Source organism: Stenella coeruleoalba, assembly GCF_951394435.1.
Source record: "Stenella coeruleoalba genome assembly, chromosome: 20".
Lineage (NCBI taxonomy): Eukaryota > Metazoa > Chordata > Mammalia > Artiodactyla > Delphinidae > Stenella > Stenella coeruleoalba.
In genome coordinates, this window is record NC_137166.1 from 4,834,961 (window position 1) to 4,851,982 (window position 17,022).

The window sequence follows — 17,022 nt, forward strand, 5'->3', positions numbered from 1 at the left end:
ATTAGTCTGACATAATCTGCTCTACATTTTGTTACTGTTTTCAGTAAAATAAAACTGAGCCTTCGCTTCTCTGAATTCCTTCTTCCTGTTTGAAAACCTTGCATGCATTTCTCTGCCGTACACTCAAATTTCTGTTAATGTTTGGTTTTTGAAAAATAGCCCAGGTATCTGATTCGAAGTGATGTGTCCTGTGATCAGTGGGGGTTCATCCACATCGTTTTAACTCAGAGCTCTGGAAGCTGCCATCCAGGGTGTTTAAAGCAGTCTGTTCGTTTACTCCTCTTTCTACTAGGTTTTATGATATGTAAGCTTTCTTTTACCAGGGAAGTTTTAGATTAAGTATAATCTTATGTCATAATATAAGTACGTAAATTCTCACTTTTATTTTGTGGTCATTGATTGCAGAGTATATCGTGGCTTTCAATGGGTACTTTACAGCCAAAGCTAGAAATTCATTTATTTCAAGCGCCCTGAAGAGCAGTGCAATCGACAACTGGAGAATTATACCTCGAAACAATCCATCCAGTGACTACCCTAGTGATTTTGAGGTGATTCAGATAAAAGAAAAACAGAAAGCGGGGCTGCTAACACTTGAAGACCATCCAAACATCAAACGGGTAACACCCCAACGGAAAGTCTTTCGTTCCCTCAAGTATACGGAGTGTGAGTACTGTGACCTTGGGCTGGTCTGTATCCATTTCTGCTGCGCTGGGAATAGGGGGAGGATGTGCGTATTCACACGTGGCAGAATTTGAAAAGCAGTACAGTGAATATTCCTGTCCCTCCATCCAGTTTCGTCAGTCGTGAACGTTTTCCTGGCAGGAATTTAAAAAACCAAAAAGAGACTTTGTGCTTCTGATAGAAACAAATAATGCAGGTTTGCAGTAGAGGGTGATGGTTGTGTCTGTCGTGTGGGAAGTGATTTTCACCAGGTTCCTCTCAAAGCGTTCAGGCTTTGAGGCCCTGACGCCCCTTCACACTCTGAAACGAGGACGGTGTCTTTGAGTCTCCTTTTTATTTGCATTTTGCTTCTTTCAGCGCATGTTTTTATTTTTGAAGGCATCTCGCAAAACACCTCTTCCTTGGGTTTCATTTTGCTTTTCTCAGACCCTCCCGACCGCGCACCATCGCGCCTCCGCTGGGCTTGTTTAAGCTGGGAGCTGGGCAGGGGCAGTGATGGAAGGAATTTGCTGAGTCCCTTTCAGCTCCAGGGCTTACTCTCCTATAGTCCTTACAACTCGGGCCTGTCGAGATAAGTTTATCCTTAGATAACAAGTTGCATATTATTGCATAATATTTTCCAAAGCAAACGTATTACCAAAGGAAAGGGGTTTTTTCCCCCATTTGACGTAAACTGGGGCAACAGAGTGCTAGTTCCATTACCGTTTATTGTCATTTCTTTCATTAGATGGAAAAAGAAAATTTTGCTCTTCTTTTTTTGTCTGTCGTATACTAGGCCCGAGAGCCTCTGAGGTTTCAAAAACACCCAGGGGACAAGCCTGACTAATTTGCATCCTGTGACAGCCAGTTGGAGCGTCAGCTGTGGAATTCAGGTGTCTGGCTTCGCAGAGCTCTCTCTGCTAGTCCACGTTTCGTGGTGCCTTTTCTCTTTGAAAAGCAATAACCTCAGAGCAATCCAGGAAGATAAAAGCAACCCAAAACTTGTACACTTAGCCAAATATATAAATTCGGCCTTTTTTATTTTTTAATCTTATCTTAAAGAGCTGCAGAATATTTTAGGAAACATAGAAGGGCTGATCTTAGCACAGGAAGCGTAGGGCTCATGGTGGGGGTTCCCTTCTGTATCCTCTCCACCACGGTCGTCAGATGCTGTGCTCGGCAGCCCGTAAGGAAATAGCATGTATCTTCTTGTTAGCCGTGGCCTTCTGTGGTAAGCAAGGCCTCTTTAAGCTTCAGTGCTTCTCATCCAGAAGATGGAGGTAATACCACCTACCTCGGAGTTCTTACAAAGGTAAAAGGAAGTAGTGCGTGTGAAGAGAGCTTAGCAGATTTCTTAGGCTGTTGTGAGCAGACATTAAATGTTCATTTTTGGGGAATTCCCTGGTGGTCCAGTGGATAGGACTCCGTACTTTCACTGCTGGGGCCCGGGTTCAATCCCTGGTCGGGGAACTAAGATCCCGAATACCACGTGGCACGGCCAAAAAAAAAAAAAAGTTCGTTTTTTTCTGTGGCTCTGTTGTTCAAAGGCTTTGCTTTATTTTGGGTTGGAATCTGTTACGCTCTGGATCCCATCCCTGGTCTCTCCATGGGCCATAAGACAGAGCTAACCTGAGTTCCCCAAGACAGCACTGCAGGGTATTTCAAGGCTATCCTGGTGTCCCCCTTAACAGTTCCTTCTCTCCAGGATAATAAAAATATCCAGTTCCTCCAGGGGTTACTAATATGACCTGGCGTCAAGTCCCCTCACCACTTTAATTGCTTTTCTTTGAATGCTTCCTGTTTTCTCTTAACGACTGAAGCCGGAGTTGAATGCAGTCCTTTGGTTGCAGTCCAGTCTGCTGAAAGGAGAGCACAGCAGACCCGTCCTTAGTTCGAATACTGTCCTTCAGTTAGTGCCCAGGCTGTTGACCGAAGGAACAGAATCAACGTGGGAGGTTCAGTATAGAATAATTTCAGTTGCACTGGGCACATAATTACTTAATAGAATTGACATGACTGTATATTTTTCCCGGTCCCTGTGCTTTCATGGGTGTAGCCTGGTGAGACTGGAAGGAAAGCTAAAGTAATTGGCTTTAGAAACAGAACCTCAGTGGTATTACAGATTTGCCCTTTAGAAACGGATGTGACATATGGTTTTTTCTTCATTATAGCATGGTTTTTGAAAGGTAAAGGGACAACCCTTGTGGTATTTCTTCTACTTTTTTCTTCCACTAAGAAAAAAAAAAGTATTTACAGATAGTAAAATCCATGCTTTTTAGTACAGTTAGGCGAGTCGTGGTAAAAGTGTGCAGTCAGGTGCCCACCAGCAAAATCAAGATACAAGACAGTTCCTTCACCCCCAGCAATCCCCCGAGCCCTCTGTTCTGCTTTTTGAAGGGTGACGTTCTAGCAGATACGCACGCTACGCACACTGAGGACGTTGGGCGGGTCACAGTAGGAAAAGGTCAGAGCGAGGTGTCCTGGGATCACACGGCTTTTTCCTGTCCCAGGGATCACACTGTAAACGGTGAAGTGTCACCATTGCTTAGTGGACATTTTCTTATACTCCGCCCTCCCCACCCGACACACACACACTTCTGGTTCAGTGGGAACAAGTGGTTGATGAAAAACCAGGCATTTCTTCAGTTTTATTATCACAGTTGACTTTATTTCTTCAGAAATGATTATCTTATCAGTCTTTCCCTGCCTTACATTGGTTGGAAAATTCCAGGTAAAGACCTATTTGGGAATAACGTGATGGCTAAGTAATATCCTCTGACTCTAGCCACGTGGAGAAGCTCCTTCTGGCCGAGGGGAGGGAATATCACCACCCTGCAGAAGGGATTTCAGACGGGAGTCATTGCACTGGGGGAGTGGCTGTTTCTCTGACAGGTACGTGTCCCCTGCGTTTCTGATCTTTCTCTCCCGTGGCTGCAGCTGACCCCGCCGCGCCCTGCAACGAGACCCGCTGGAGCCAGAAGTGGCAGTCGTCCCGCCCCCTGCGCAGGGCCAGCCTCTCCCTGGGCTCGGGTTTCTGGCACGCCACCGGGAGACACTCGAGCAGACGGCTGCTCAGGGCCATCCCGCGCCAGGTCGCCCAGACGCTGCAGGCCGACGTGCTGTGGCAGATGGGCTACACAGGTGGGCCTGTCAGCCGGGGTGGCCTCCCCTCCAGGGCCTCACGGGTCTGTCCTTCTGCGGGTTGAGCTGGACGCAGTCAGCTGCCCCTCGTCTCTGGCTCCTGTTGTGGGGGGCATCTGTTTCTGTGGCTTTTCTAATTGTTTAGTCCTGTTCACTTTTTGTGTCTTATTTCCCTGTACTGTTTCTGAGGTGACAAGGAGTAGATTGTGGAGTGTTTCTTTCCTGTTGACACACGTGAACAGACACAGCACTGCCCCTGCCAGAGCTGACTGGCAGTCCAGCAGAGTTCTGTAATTTCCCAGGGAATGAGATCAAATCCAGAGATAGTTACCTTGATTTGGGCAGTCTCGTGAAATGGAGCACGTCCCTCCTGTGTGGTGCCCTGTGTTCGGCATGGCTAAGTGATTGACTGTCGAGGTGGTTACCTTTTGTTTCAGAACAGGAAACGATAGTAACGACCATACCCTGGGAAATAAAACTCACAACCCATCAGATTTTTTTTCTTGCTGATACATCAGGGCAGAAGATTCCTGTTTTAACGAATGTGGAGGTTTGGACCCTAAATATCAGCCCATGTCTCTGGCGCCTCATACATCACAGTTTGTCTCAGTGTCTTTCCATTTCTCCTTGGCTTAGAGACCCTTACCTTAGAGAACCAAAGACCTTCCCTAACCGCGCCTCAGACTTAAAACCTGGGGGGCTGACATTTTATTAAATTATTGTCTCTTCTTGGTTTATCCTTTTAGGGGGAAAACTTCACAAAACAGAAGTTCTCTAATCATCAGAAAAGCATTTTTCCTTCCCCCCAAACCAGCTGGTTTCCAGTATTGTGTCTGCATTTTTAAAAAGTAAACAATACACTTTGTTGGTTATCTCAGTGTAATTGATTATTTAATGTAGTACTGATACATAAATACAACCCTCATACCAAAAAGACATTACCTTTGTTACTTCTGTTAGCCTTTCAGTGAGTATCTTGTATTTTTTCCTACGTGTTTTCTAGAATTCCTTGATCTAACAGCATGAGTCATGTTTCCCATCGCAACAGATGGCTTTTGGCCAGTATCTGAAGTAGGCTTGTTATCATAGAAAAGTGTGCAATACAGTGGTCCTCCTTAAAGTGTGCTTTTCCCTGCGTGTGGTGGACAGCCCCTCTCTGCAGAGTCGCTGTCCGTTAGTGAGCAGCACCGAATCCTGGTCGGGAGTAGAAGCGGCCCCCGCCCTCCCGGAAGTGAGTGCTTTGTGGTGCCCTTCGCCCCATGGGCCTCTCTAAGGAGATGAGGACGTAGAGACTTGGAGAAAGTTGCCCAGAGGGGAAAGTCAGTCATTGGTGGAGGATCGGGAGAGGTGGTCCCCCCGCCCCCCTGAGAGCCGGTGACGTTGAGGGGCGTCCGGAGGGACTTTCTGTGTGTCCTCAGGTCTCATTTAGCGGCAGGTGATGGTATTCCCCTGCTGTCCCCTCCTCTCCTTCGCACCTGGCCTACTGTGTGCCCTCTGGGCAGGCTTTGGCCCTGGGTCGCCTGTCATTCTCTCTGGGTCCCAAAGAGGGATGTATTTCATAAACGATGATTTCTCAGACACCATTGTGCTTTCTTTTTGGCATAAGGTGCTAACGTAAGGGTTGCCGTTTTTGACACCGGGCTGAGTGAGAAGCATCCCCACTTCAAAAACGTGAAGGAGAGAACCAACTGGACCAACGAGCGAACCCTGGACGACGGTGGGTGGCTGATGTCCTGAGAACCTGAGGGGGTGTTTTCTGGTCACCGGCGGGCTTCGCATCACTCCCATCCTCCGTTTTATCAGCTGAGAGGGTATTTTTCAGTGTAGATGCTTAAACAGTCCATGTACAACAGTTACTCAGGCAGACCCAAGTTGTTTTGTGCCTTTTGGCAGAAGCTTTTCAGAGTAGGTCGGGAGGTGAGTGAGGAGAGAGGGACGCCTGGTGGAAGGGAACCTCCTTTTTGGGGGGAGAGCAGGAGTGGCTGCCCCCCGAGGTGGGGCTGGCGAGGCCGGAGAGGTGCTGGGGAGTCTGTGTCTCGGGCTCAGAGAATGAGCTCATTTGAAATGCTGCATCTTGGCACACGTTGTATCAGCTGTGTTTCGTGCCTTTTTCCTTTTGGACAACAGGGCTGGGCCACGGCACGTTCGTGGCGGGTGTGATAGCCAGCATGAGGGAGTGCCAGGGGTTTGCTCCGGATGCAGAACTTCATATTTTCAGGGTCTTTACCAACAACCAGGTAGGTGTTTTGAGGACCCCTGAAACGTAAAGGGTTGATATTAAAATGTGAAAAGTCAAAACTCTAGAAAACGCGCTGCTTCAAAAGCAGCGCACGTCTGCGATGCTGAGCTGCGGCTGGCGTCCCCCGTGTGCCGTGCTGTCCCTCGCGTCCCCCCGCGGGGTGGCTTTGCCCTGCTCCCACCGCCCCCTTCATCGGCCTCACTGGAACCCCAAAGACCCTGCTCCGAGGGGATTCCTTGACTTCCCATTTCTCCTGTCCCGCCGGCCGGCCCAGGGTTCCTGTCCACCATGTCTCGGGCACACTTCTTGTGCTGGAGAGAACAACCCCGTGTCTGTGTGTTTGCTGCCCCTGCTGGACTGACCGCCTTGAGGGTAGCCTCTGTGCCCAGCACCCAGTGTCGTGTTGGGTAACGTGGATTTGGAAGCTTGTTCCCTCGCTCTGCATTTGGAAACGTTACTGAAAAAAGGGAGGGTCCTAGTATTTATTAACTGTTAAAATTTAATTTTTGCATAGGTAATGCATAGTTCAAAAACATCAAAAGGCAACACAGGGATACTTCTCCCAACCCTGTCCCCGTCCGACGGGTTCTCACCTTTACTTCCCCATGTTCCCTATGTGGTAGTTTCTTTTTTTCACATACCCACTCCTAGAATTTCTTTTGCACATTCAAGCAAATATAATGTTTTATTTTTAAAAGCCTTTAAAAAACATAATTCTTAATCATTATGTTGATTCTTTTTCCACTGTAAGGTTTTTTTTTTAACATTTTGTATTTATTCACATATTTTCAATTTCCAGTGCTCTTTATTTCTACCTGTAGATCTAAGTTTCCACATCACGTAATTTCCTTTCAGCATGAAGAGATGCTTTTAGTATTGCTTGTAATGCAGTCTAGTAGCTATGACTTCTCCCAGCTTTAGTTATCTGCAAATATCTTTATTTCATCTTTATTCTCAAAAAGCTATTTTCACTGAATATAGAATTCTGGATTGAAAGTCTTTTCATTCCCTCCAGCGCTTATTTTATTGTTTTCTGTCATCTATTGTTTTTTACTCTAAGTTTAATTTTGTACCTTACAAAACACGTGAATGGCGATACACAAAGAAATTTAACTTTTGTAAGGAAACTATGAGAGAAATAATAACTATCAGAAGTAATTCTGTGAAATAACTTTCATTGATACCATTTATTCTTCAGTCTATTTAGGAATAAAGAATATTAGACAAATACATCAAACTATTTAGAAACACTTAACTGAATAGACGTGTCTTAGGACAAGTCCTTTTATAAGAGGGGCAGTTAGAAGTTTGAGGTCTTCCCTGGGCAGGCAGGCTGTAAGGTCAGGAAGGCTCTGGACGTGAGGCCGGGTGGGACGGGACCCTGGGAACCTTGCCTCTCCCCAGAGTCCAGCCCCGAGGATTGGAAGCTCTGGGTGTAGTGGTTTACATCGCAGGGCATTTGTTGTTCTTGGGATCTGTTTCTGAAGTTTAAGTGAATACTTCATGCTGCTGAGAATCTAGCATTTGGAGACTTCCACTGAAACACCTAAAGGACTGTTTTAAAAATGGGCCAGGTCTCCTACACGTCCTGGTTCCTGGACGCCTTCAACTACGCCATCCTGAAGAAGATCGATGTGCTGAACCTGAGCATCGGGGGCCCCGACTTCATGGACCACCCGTTCGTCGACAAGGTTGGTCCTGCCGCTGTGCGGAGGACGAGGCGTTTGGTGACGACTCCTGCTCTGCCTCGCGCCCCGCTTTGCTTCGTGTCTAGTGTGCTGGTGGCTAGTCGCCCACATGGTGACCACTCTGTGAGGACGTGAGCCATGGTGACTTGTGTGGGAAGCAGCACAGGGTGCTGTGTTGCTTCCTCTCACCTGAGCACACGGCCTGTCTTTTCTGGGCGTGCCTGGAAAGCCCGGGTCTGCTCTGTGTGCGTGGATCTGTGTCCTGGAGTCTATCGTCTCTGGAAATTCTGACTGCCAGCCATACCACGTCTGTACTGGCCTGGTGTTGCGCTTTCAGGGGGATACCTTCTTTTTTTAGTTCTGTTTTTGGAAGTTGTGGTTATTTTTGAACAATTATATATTGATTAAGAGTGGTGGGGCTTCCCTGGTGGCGCAGTGATTGAGAGTCCGCCTGCCAAGGCAGGGGACGCAGGTTCTTGCCCCGGTCTGGGAAGATCCCACATGCCGCGGAGCGGCTGGGCCCGTGAGCCATGGCCGCTGAGCCTGCGCGTCCGGAGCCTGTGCTCCACAACGGGAGGGGCCACAGCAGTGAGAGGCCCGCGTACCGCAAAAAAAAAAAAAAAAGAGTGGTGTACTTTCATAAATAAATGCTTGTTAATTTTGTAGGTGTGGGAATTAACAGCTAACAACGTCATCATGGTTTCTGCTATCGGCAATGACGGGCCTCTTTATGGGTAAGTACCCCTGATAGGAATAACCTTAGAGGTATTTTTTTCCTTGAAATAACTGAAAACCTGTTGTTTGTCTGTCTCTTGCTATACCTGTTTATATCTGTCTAAAACTTTGTATTGTGGATATTTTCAGCACATACAAAAGACTTTGTAATGAATCTCATGTGCCCACTCACTCCAGCAGTTGCCAACTCAAGGCCGATTTTGTTTTATTTTTTGTGTTTTTAACTTTGCTGGAAATAGCAATTTGGAGGCCTAAAGTTTTTATTCTACTCTTTTTACCCCCAACCCAAAATCAATCAGGAAAGTAAATCTGTTAGAAATAAATGGATTCTACCGTATTTATTGAGACCCAGTGTGCACAAGGCACAGGGTAAAGAGGTAGGTAAGTTGAGGTGCCTGCCTTTTAGGAAAAATAAGGTACAGGTACGATGAGACTAATATGAGGAGAAAGTGCAGGGTGGCGTAACAGACACCGTGTTTGGGGGACTGAGGAGAAGGATCAGATAGGGAGGGAGCAGAGAACAGCGTCACAGAAATGTCCCTTTGTGCCGGGTTATGGTGTATTAAAGTGGCTTGAGATGCGGGACATCAGTCACTGAATCACAGGCAGTCGTAAGCGTTTGTCTGGTTAGTGATCCCAATTTTCCTTCTGCTTACACCTCCAGTTTTTATTCTGTAGATAATATAAATAACCTCTTGTGCTGAATCACTTCTGCGGTGGGATGTCTGTCACCCCACTTTACCAGGCTCCCGGGACGTGTGTGGTTCAGTGCCGTGGCAGAGGGCTTAAAGTAACTGCACAGGAAGGAGAGAACATACGGAGCCTGCCCGGCGTGCCCTGATCCAGGAGAGCCGCCTGGCATGGCCGTTTGCTCGTGCCTTCAGGAGCACGTGCCCTGTCTTCAGGGACACCCTGGCCGTGCTGCTGGGGCAGAGCAGGCCGTCTTGAGCGCTGACTGAGCTCATCCAGGTTGGGGATTAGGCTGGACTCTGTGAAATTACGATTCTATAAGTCACAACCCGTGCACATGCGCAGTCGTGGTTCCAGCCTAAAAGCTGTTCTGTCAGCGATCCCATCTCCTTGTAGGGCTCCACGGTTGGGGATCTGGCTGGGTCCTCAGTCACGTGTGTTGTGACTCACAGGCGTGAGTGGTGTAAACACGTCCCAGCTGTAGTTCTGCCACGAAAAGCACCAGTTACTTAGTGACCTCACCCAGTTTCCATGTCTTGTCTTTCTAACGCTTCTCCATTTGTCCCTCCCCCCACTTCTGACGTCCCCGCTCCAGGCCAGCCCACCGAAGCTCAGCATCCCCAGGTTATCTGTCAGTTCCCCCGCCCATCCTCTTGCCTCCAGTCTTCCCCAGCCCAGCTCTCCCTTCATGGGGTATGTGGGGTGGCGGGGAGGGTGCGGGGACGGAGCCAGGCAAGTTTGACCTGCCCTTGGGCTGTGGGACCTTTGCTTCTCCGAGCCCTGGCCCCCTCGCCTGGCTCTGGAGGGCACGAGACCCGCCCGGGTTGGTGGCTGTGAGGATGAGGATAAAATGAGCCAGCCGAGGGAGAGCACCGCGAACACGGAGCCTCTGTGAGTGGTAGCTGTTCCTTTCTCTTCCGTTTCTCTGTGTTTCTGTTGTTAAAACAGAGTCTAGCAGTTTCTTTAACTAAGGATCTGCAGTGGATCGTTATTGCCTGATCAGATCTAAACTTTTCTCCTTGGTTTTCAAGGTCTTCAGTAGTCTAGCCTGGAGCTGGCAAACATTTTCTGTAAAGGATCAGGTAGTAACTAGTGGAGTCGTTGTGGGCCACATGGTATGTTGCCCCTACTCGCCTGCCCTTGTAGTGCGAAGGCAGCATGGATGTGTAGACGAATGGGCGTGGCTGTGTCCCGGTAAACACTTCCCACTCCCTCGTGCACTCTTCCTCAGAGCAGGCTCCTCCTCAGGTCTCCCTGGGGAAACCGTGTTCCTCTCGGTCTCCGTCACCTGATCCTGCTGCTGACCGCCCCCCCCCCCCCCCCCCCCCCCCCCCCGCTGCCGCAAGCCTGCCTTTCCGTTCACACCAGCTCTTCCACGTGCCATCCTGACTGCTTTGCACACACTGGTCACTCTTCTGAAATCCTGTGACTTCTGTGGGCGGTCCACGTGAGGGCTTCTAATCAAAGAGCTGCTCGTGTTTAGTGTGTCAGGGGCATCTCGGGAGAGGAAGCCCCGGTGTCGGACTCATGTCTGCCCACAGAGCCTCACAGCATCTGGTGTCCGCCAGCTGCTGGGTAGGCTGGGGGTGGCGCGCGGTCACGGTGCCACAGCCTGAACGGGTGTGGCTTACTGCGGGGCCTCGGATAGGGCTGGTCACGTGACAGTCATGCACTTGAAGAGCCCGGTTATTTATCGGAGGCGTGACGCTGCCCGACATGTCCCCACGGGTACCCCTTCTGGGAGCTCTCTGGGGTCCGGCACCCTCGATGCTTAGATTTCATGGTGCCAAGGAGTCTGCAGCTGCACTTCCCCCTTCTCAGCACCAGCAAAGATTTTCTGATGCTTTCCCCTGATTTTAAGGGTGTAAAGTATAGGGATTGGCAGGTAGAGGCAGGGTGGGAAGCTGGTGTTTTTTGCTATCAACTTCAGTGGGAAATACTGCCAGTGACTTCTGTTCTAGTCTCTGCTCTTTGATGTCATAGAAATTTGTAAACTTTTACTGTCAGCCGATTAACAAATCACTGTTGGTGCTTCTGAACAACCAGCTGGTAGCATGCTGGTGGTGGGTAAGCTAAGGAGGTGATGCTAGGGTCGGCCCCGTGTGGTTGAAACAGTAGTATCTTGCTGCTGCTGTCGCTTCAGCTGCTCGGATTCACTTGTGGTTCAGGAGTTCATGTTGTGGTGGTGGAGCGGAAATAGATAAAGCTGGGAAGTGCAGTTCCGTAAGTGGTTGTTTCATACTGTCAAATAGTTCATCTTGACTTACATCTTGACTCCGTAGTTTAAGTGTTCGTGTCATTGCGGATCTAGCGCCCTTGAAGTGCAGGGGAGAACCGCATGCCCGCTGAGGAGCCCGGGGTTACGGAGAGATGAGTGGTCCCCACGGTTCCCATGAGGAAGGGAGACACCTACCCGAGACCCAGGGAGAACTTTCACTTTCTGACGGTGGCAGGTGCACGTGTGTGGCTGTAGTTCCTTCCCAGAGGAGCCGGGGACCGAGCTCGGGGGGGCTGCGCTCGCAGCAGTTGGGAAGTGGTGTACGGACGTGTACGCAGGTGACGGGGCTGGTCGTGGCCAGTCTTGTGAAGCTCGGAGGAAGGGGACTGCTGCACGCCTGGCAGTAGTGAGGGCAGAAGAGAGTCTTGGGCCGGAGGGCGATAAGTTGACAGGGAGGAGGGAGGGAGGGGAGGAGAGAGGGAGAGGAGGAGAGGGCGTCTCAGGTGTGGGGAGACCACCGGGCCGGCAGAGGTGGCAGTGCCGGGCCGGGCCCTCCCAGCCGCACGCGCCTCGCCGCGGGAGAGCTGCTGTGGGCTCCGACCGTCCCGGGGCTGCTTGCCCTTGTTTGACTCTCTCACTTAGAGTGATTCCTCTCCCCCCACCCTTTGTGTCTTTTTCTTGCCTCGCTGCAGCACTCTGAATAACCCTGCTGACCAGATGGATGTGATCGGAGTGGGCGGCATTGACTTTGAGGACAACATCGCCCGCTTCTCATCGCGGGGAATGACCACCTGGGTAGGCGCTGCTCCTTTTGTCCGGCGTGCCCGCGGGAGCCGCGTGCAAGGGCCTCGGGGCTGTCTGTGAGCACGGAGAGAAAAGCAGCCTGGAGGCAGCCCGCCACGAGGACACGCTCTAGCGCCTTCCCTGCCGTGTCCCTGTGGCCCAGCGGGCAGGTGCCGGTTCTCACTGTGTTTCCCGGGTCCACTTCTTTTTAACTTGTTTCTGAGTAACTCATCATTTAGGTCGGTTGGATTCATGTGCACTGGTCCTAACTGGTAGGAGGAGGGCCAGCAGTCCTCCGTGCTGGGTGGGATGATTTTTTTTGGCCTTGGGAAGCAGGAGAAGCCAGTGAGCACGGCTTAATATCAGCTCCCTAACGTGGGAATGATTGCATTTAGCTGGACAAAATTGAAACGACTCTAGCAAGGTAATTAGTTCAGCTGCGTGAGCTGTAATTATGTGGCCGACTCCTCCCATCTGAGCAGAGCTGGGGTCGCTCCCTCGGGCGGCACTTGGGGACCCTGACCTGCCCTCCGCGTCCCCCTGCTGCTCCGACCCCCCTGCCATGTCCTCGGCCTTTATCGAGGCCTGTGTTTTGACGGCATTTTGAGAAACGTTCCTGAATTATCTGTGGGGCTGCAGGTGAAGACGTCTTTGCTCAGTGTCCCGCGTGTGAGGCTCCAGGGTCCATTTATGCTTGGTTGCCGGGAAGGATTTTGTCACTTCAGATTGGTGTACTTCTTTCTTACAGAATATAACTCCTATTGTAATTCTCACTTTGCCCCAGTTTCTGGGAAGCTTAAGAGAGTTCTCAGTTAAACTCTTATCCCAGGTTACTTGTATGGTTATATACTCACTCTTCTAAGTCATTCTTTCCCCTCTGGTGAAAGATTGAAATATCCAGTCATATCACGTACTTTTTTTCTTGTAAAGGAAAATGTTTCTTTTTTTTTTTCCTAATTTCTAATTTTTATTTTCTGATTTTTCTAGCATATTTCTAATTTTAAAATTATCTAGAAATACATCAGTTTCCAGTCTTCAGCCTTGCATGTTAGCAGAATTTAAAAGATTCACTTTTAAAACGCTTGATGGCATTACTGTCGTGCTGGTCATTACAAAACGCACCAAAAATAATTTTATTTTGTGTACTGTCATTTAAGCTTCTTCTGAATTGCAGTGAATTTCAGATGAAAACCAGCATCGTACTGAGGTTACAGTGTGTTTAGCTGACCCACATTTCTGTTCTGGTTTTATCCACTCATAACTGCGCGTGACCATGTGCCAGTGTATGTGCCGTGGTAGAGACCACCCTGCTTTTGTTTACAGGAGCTGCCAGGAGGCTATGGCCGCATGAAGCCTGACATTGTCACCTACGGCGCTGGAGTGAGGGGCTCCGGCGTGAAAGGCGGGTGCCGGGCGCTCTCGGGGACCAGCGTGGCTTCCCCAGTGGTGGCAGGTGCTGTCACCTTGCTGGTGAGGTGAGTGTGGCCCAGCTGGGAGGAGGTGGCGTCAGGGGACCAGGAGCTGAGTCTTGCTTGTCACCAGCTTGGCTGTATGTAGAGCACATCCCGGGGCCTCACCCCATCTCTACAGAAGAGGCAGGAGTCCGTTCTTTCTTAGATGGTTCTTGTGGGCGTTAGATGAGCCCGTCAAGCCTCCTGCTGTCAGAGGAGTGAGGAGGGGAGGCCATTGTGTCTTCCGTGCCCAGCCAAGCGGCTTCTCTACGTACAGATGTTTTCAGTGGTGAGGAAGCTTTTGCTTTCCTCTTCTCCCTGCAGCAGGTAAAATGCCTCTGTGGTGGGTCAGAAGTGCTTTTATGGTGTGAGGAGGAGCTCATAACAGATGCCGAGCGGCAGAGAAGCGCTTCTTCGTTTCCAGCCTTAGAGCCCGGCGAGGAGCCAGAGCCTGAGCCTGGTCTTGCGCTGTCGGCGGGAGGGGGGCTGAGCTGTGAGCAATTCTTTTTTTCTGCCAGTAAGACTTGCTGCCGCTTTCCTCCCCTCACTCCTCCTTAAGTCGGGTCTCCCGTCTAGACCTATTAGAAAAGGTCCACCTACACTCCACGACCACCCGTCATCGTAGAAAAATATTTAGCAACTTAGTAGAGTCAGTTTTTGTTTACTGGATTTTCTCCCCTGCATTTAGGGGCGTAAAATTTACTTGTATTTATAATACGTAGATACGCAGAAATGCGTGTTTTAATGCTGGTGTTCTACAGCAAGTGGGAATGTCTGGGCGCCGCGTTCCGATGCTGAACCCTCTACCAGGCCTGTCCCACCGGGGTGACGCGTCACACACAGGCCTCCAAGCAAAACAAGCACTTGGACGCAGTGGGCCTCACTCCGAGGCCGGGCCTCTTGGCCACGCTGCCTCGAGTCCCCGCAGGACCCCCCTCGATCCTTCCCTTCTCCCGGCCGGGCTGCGTCCACGTGTCCGGAGCCTGTAACTCCTACCTGTTCTTGTCTCCTGCAACCTCTGAGGTCGACTGTTAAGTTAGTGGGAAGATGTGTTTTCCCGATCGATTTAGTAAAAACAGGCGCTAGCCCAAGAGTCCGTGTTCTCACAAGCCACACGGAAGGCTGATGAGTGGTCAGTCCCTAGGCAGGTGCAGAAACGAGTACGTTCGTTTGCATCTTGCATGAGTTTTACCGAAGAAGCTCCTGTTAGATACAGATCAAGATTGGAGGTCACATGACTGCGCACGAACAGGGTAGGGATAGTCTGGTTTTCATTCTGTTGCTGAGAGAAAATGAGCGAATATGGTATTTGCCCCCAGCACAGTCCAGAGACGGGAGCTGGTGAATCCGGCCAGCATGAAGCAGGCCCTGATTGCAGCAGCCCGGAGGCTGCCCGGCGTGAATATGTTTGAACAAGGCCACGGCAAGCTGGACCTCCTCAGAGCCTACCAGATCCTCAGCAGCTACAAGCCACAGGCCAGGTCGGTGCGCTTTCCTTTTGAACAGGCCTGCCTTCTCTGCACCGGCCTCCTCGGCACAGAGTATTAGCCTCCACGTGGAACCAGCCCCAGTCACACAGCGCTCGGGGGCCTCGGGGAGAGCTTTGCCGTGCTGCTTCTGCTGGGGCGCTGCCGACAGGATTGCTCCCCACTTCCTCATGTTCTGCTGTTTGTAACGTCAGGGGTTCCCTTTCCTTTGAAATCATCTTAGGTTTACAAAAATCTGCACAAATCGTACGGACGTTCTCATATACCCTCTCCTCGGCTTCCCCTCAGGCCAACACCTTGGTAGTCTGTGATTCCTCTGCTAGAGCCAACAGGTGCACCCTGATGCTGTGCTGGGGTTAGTCTGCAGACAGACGCGCAGTGGCCGGCTCCCCTCATGTTCTTTGGTCCAGGGTCCAGGCCCCACGTTGCGTGCAGTTGCCATGTCTCCCTGGGCTCCCCGGACCCCTGACAGTTCATCTGTCTCGTCATTCATGACTCTGAGTCCTCTGATGCTTTCTCGTGATTAGTGAGGTGCTGTATTTTTGGCAAGAATTCTTTTTCACTTCTTATTTTGAAATGATTTTAGATTTACAACAAAGTTTTAAAAATTGGTGCACGAGGACTCATAAACCCTTCACTACCTTTCCCTGATGCTAGCAACTTACATAACCATAGTAGAAGCCTCAGAGCCTGGAAGTTGGCACTGATACGTTACCATCTCCCAAGCTGCAGACCGTATTTGGATTTCACCCAGATTTTTCCCACCCACATCCTTGGCCTGGTCCAGGATCCAGGCCAGCATCCACGTTGCGTTCAGTCGCCGCGTGTCCTTGGTCTCCTCCAGTTGGGACAGTTGTCTCAGTGTCCTTCCTTTTGTTCTGGGTGGTGCTCACCTGCATCATGAAGTTTAGGTGATGTGTCAGGCTGGACCCTCCAGGAAGCAGGTGTCAACGTAGACTCAGACGGCCAAGAGACTTCCTGGGGGAGGGGCCTATGAAGGATGAAGGGGCGAGGAGGGAGGAGGACCCTCACACCCAGCACAGGTCTGAACTTTTCCCGGTCACCGAGATTCCCTGAACCGCAGTCGCCTGGTAGAGGCACCTGTGTCCCCCAGGGCTGGGCCTACCCTGGTGCCCTCTGTGCTCAGTCCTTGGCACAGATGTAGTGGAGGGTCCACTGGCGTCCGTCAGCTGGGCTCCGCAGCAGGAGATCTGGTGCGGTGAGTATCTCTGCCAGGTGTCCACTGCAGTGACTGTCCCTTTGTGACTGCGAAGTGTCTTGTGGGGACGCCCTTGAAGGTGATCTTGTTTCTTATAGCACAGGGAACCGTACTCAGTGCTCTGTGGTGAGCTAAATGGGAAGGAAATCCAAAAAAGAGGGGATGTATGTATACGTATAGCTGATTCACTTTGCTATGCAGTAGAAACTAACAACATTGTAAAGCAACTATGCTCCAATAAAAATTAAAAAAAAGCAGATGATCTTGTTTCTTAACATACTTTCCATCGCTAAGTTTAGCATCCTTTGATGGTTCCTCCCTGTAACAGTTCTTACTGTAGAGATTGTCCCATGGTGATTTTCTGTTTCTCTCATTCCCTTCTGCATATATTAAATGAAATTCTGCTGTAAGGAAGAGCTGTCCTCCTGTCTTATTTATTCAGTGGTATCAGCGTGGACACATAGGTACTTATCTGACTGTGGGTCATGATCCATTAGTGTCATTGTTTATTGCTCATTTGTCCCAGGTTTGGCTCTCTAGGGCTCCCGCTGGTTGGCTCCCGTGTCTTTTCAGCACGTCTCCATCAGTTGGGGGCACTTTCTCACTTTATGGCAGCATTTCTGTGCCCAGTGTTGGTATCGCTTCTTTGCCCGAGCAGCCCTGGTCCTTTAATTGGAGGGTGGGTTTAGAAACGGACACCTGGGCACCAGG

At 50.2% G+C, this 17,022-nt stretch overlaps 1 protein-coding gene across 4 annotated transcripts in view; it reads left to right on the forward strand.

Moving 5' to 3' along the window:
• Positions 1 to 17,022, forward strand: part of MBTPS1 (membrane bound transcription factor peptidase, site 1) — a 49,986-nt gene that overhangs the window by 12,855 nt on the left and 20,109 nt on the right. For all 4 annotated transcript variants that reach the window (XM_079908552.1, XM_079908551.1, XM_079908554.1 and 1 more), the window contains 9 exons: positions 406 to 663; positions 3,598 to 3,801; positions 5,408 to 5,518; positions 5,929 to 6,038; positions 7,615 to 7,731; positions 8,395 to 8,462; positions 12,064 to 12,166; positions 13,478 to 13,629; positions 14,925 to 15,086. In XM_079908552.1, the coding sequence (XP_079764678.1) occupies positions 406 to 663; positions 3,598 to 3,801; positions 5,408 to 5,518; positions 5,929 to 6,038; positions 7,615 to 7,731; positions 8,395 to 8,462; positions 12,064 to 12,166; positions 13,478 to 13,629; positions 14,925 to 15,086 (1,285 nt within the window). The remainder of the gene's footprint in view (positions 1 to 405; positions 664 to 3,597; positions 3,802 to 5,407; positions 5,519 to 5,928; positions 6,039 to 7,614; positions 7,732 to 8,394; positions 8,463 to 12,063; positions 12,167 to 13,477; positions 13,630 to 14,924; positions 15,087 to 17,022) is intronic.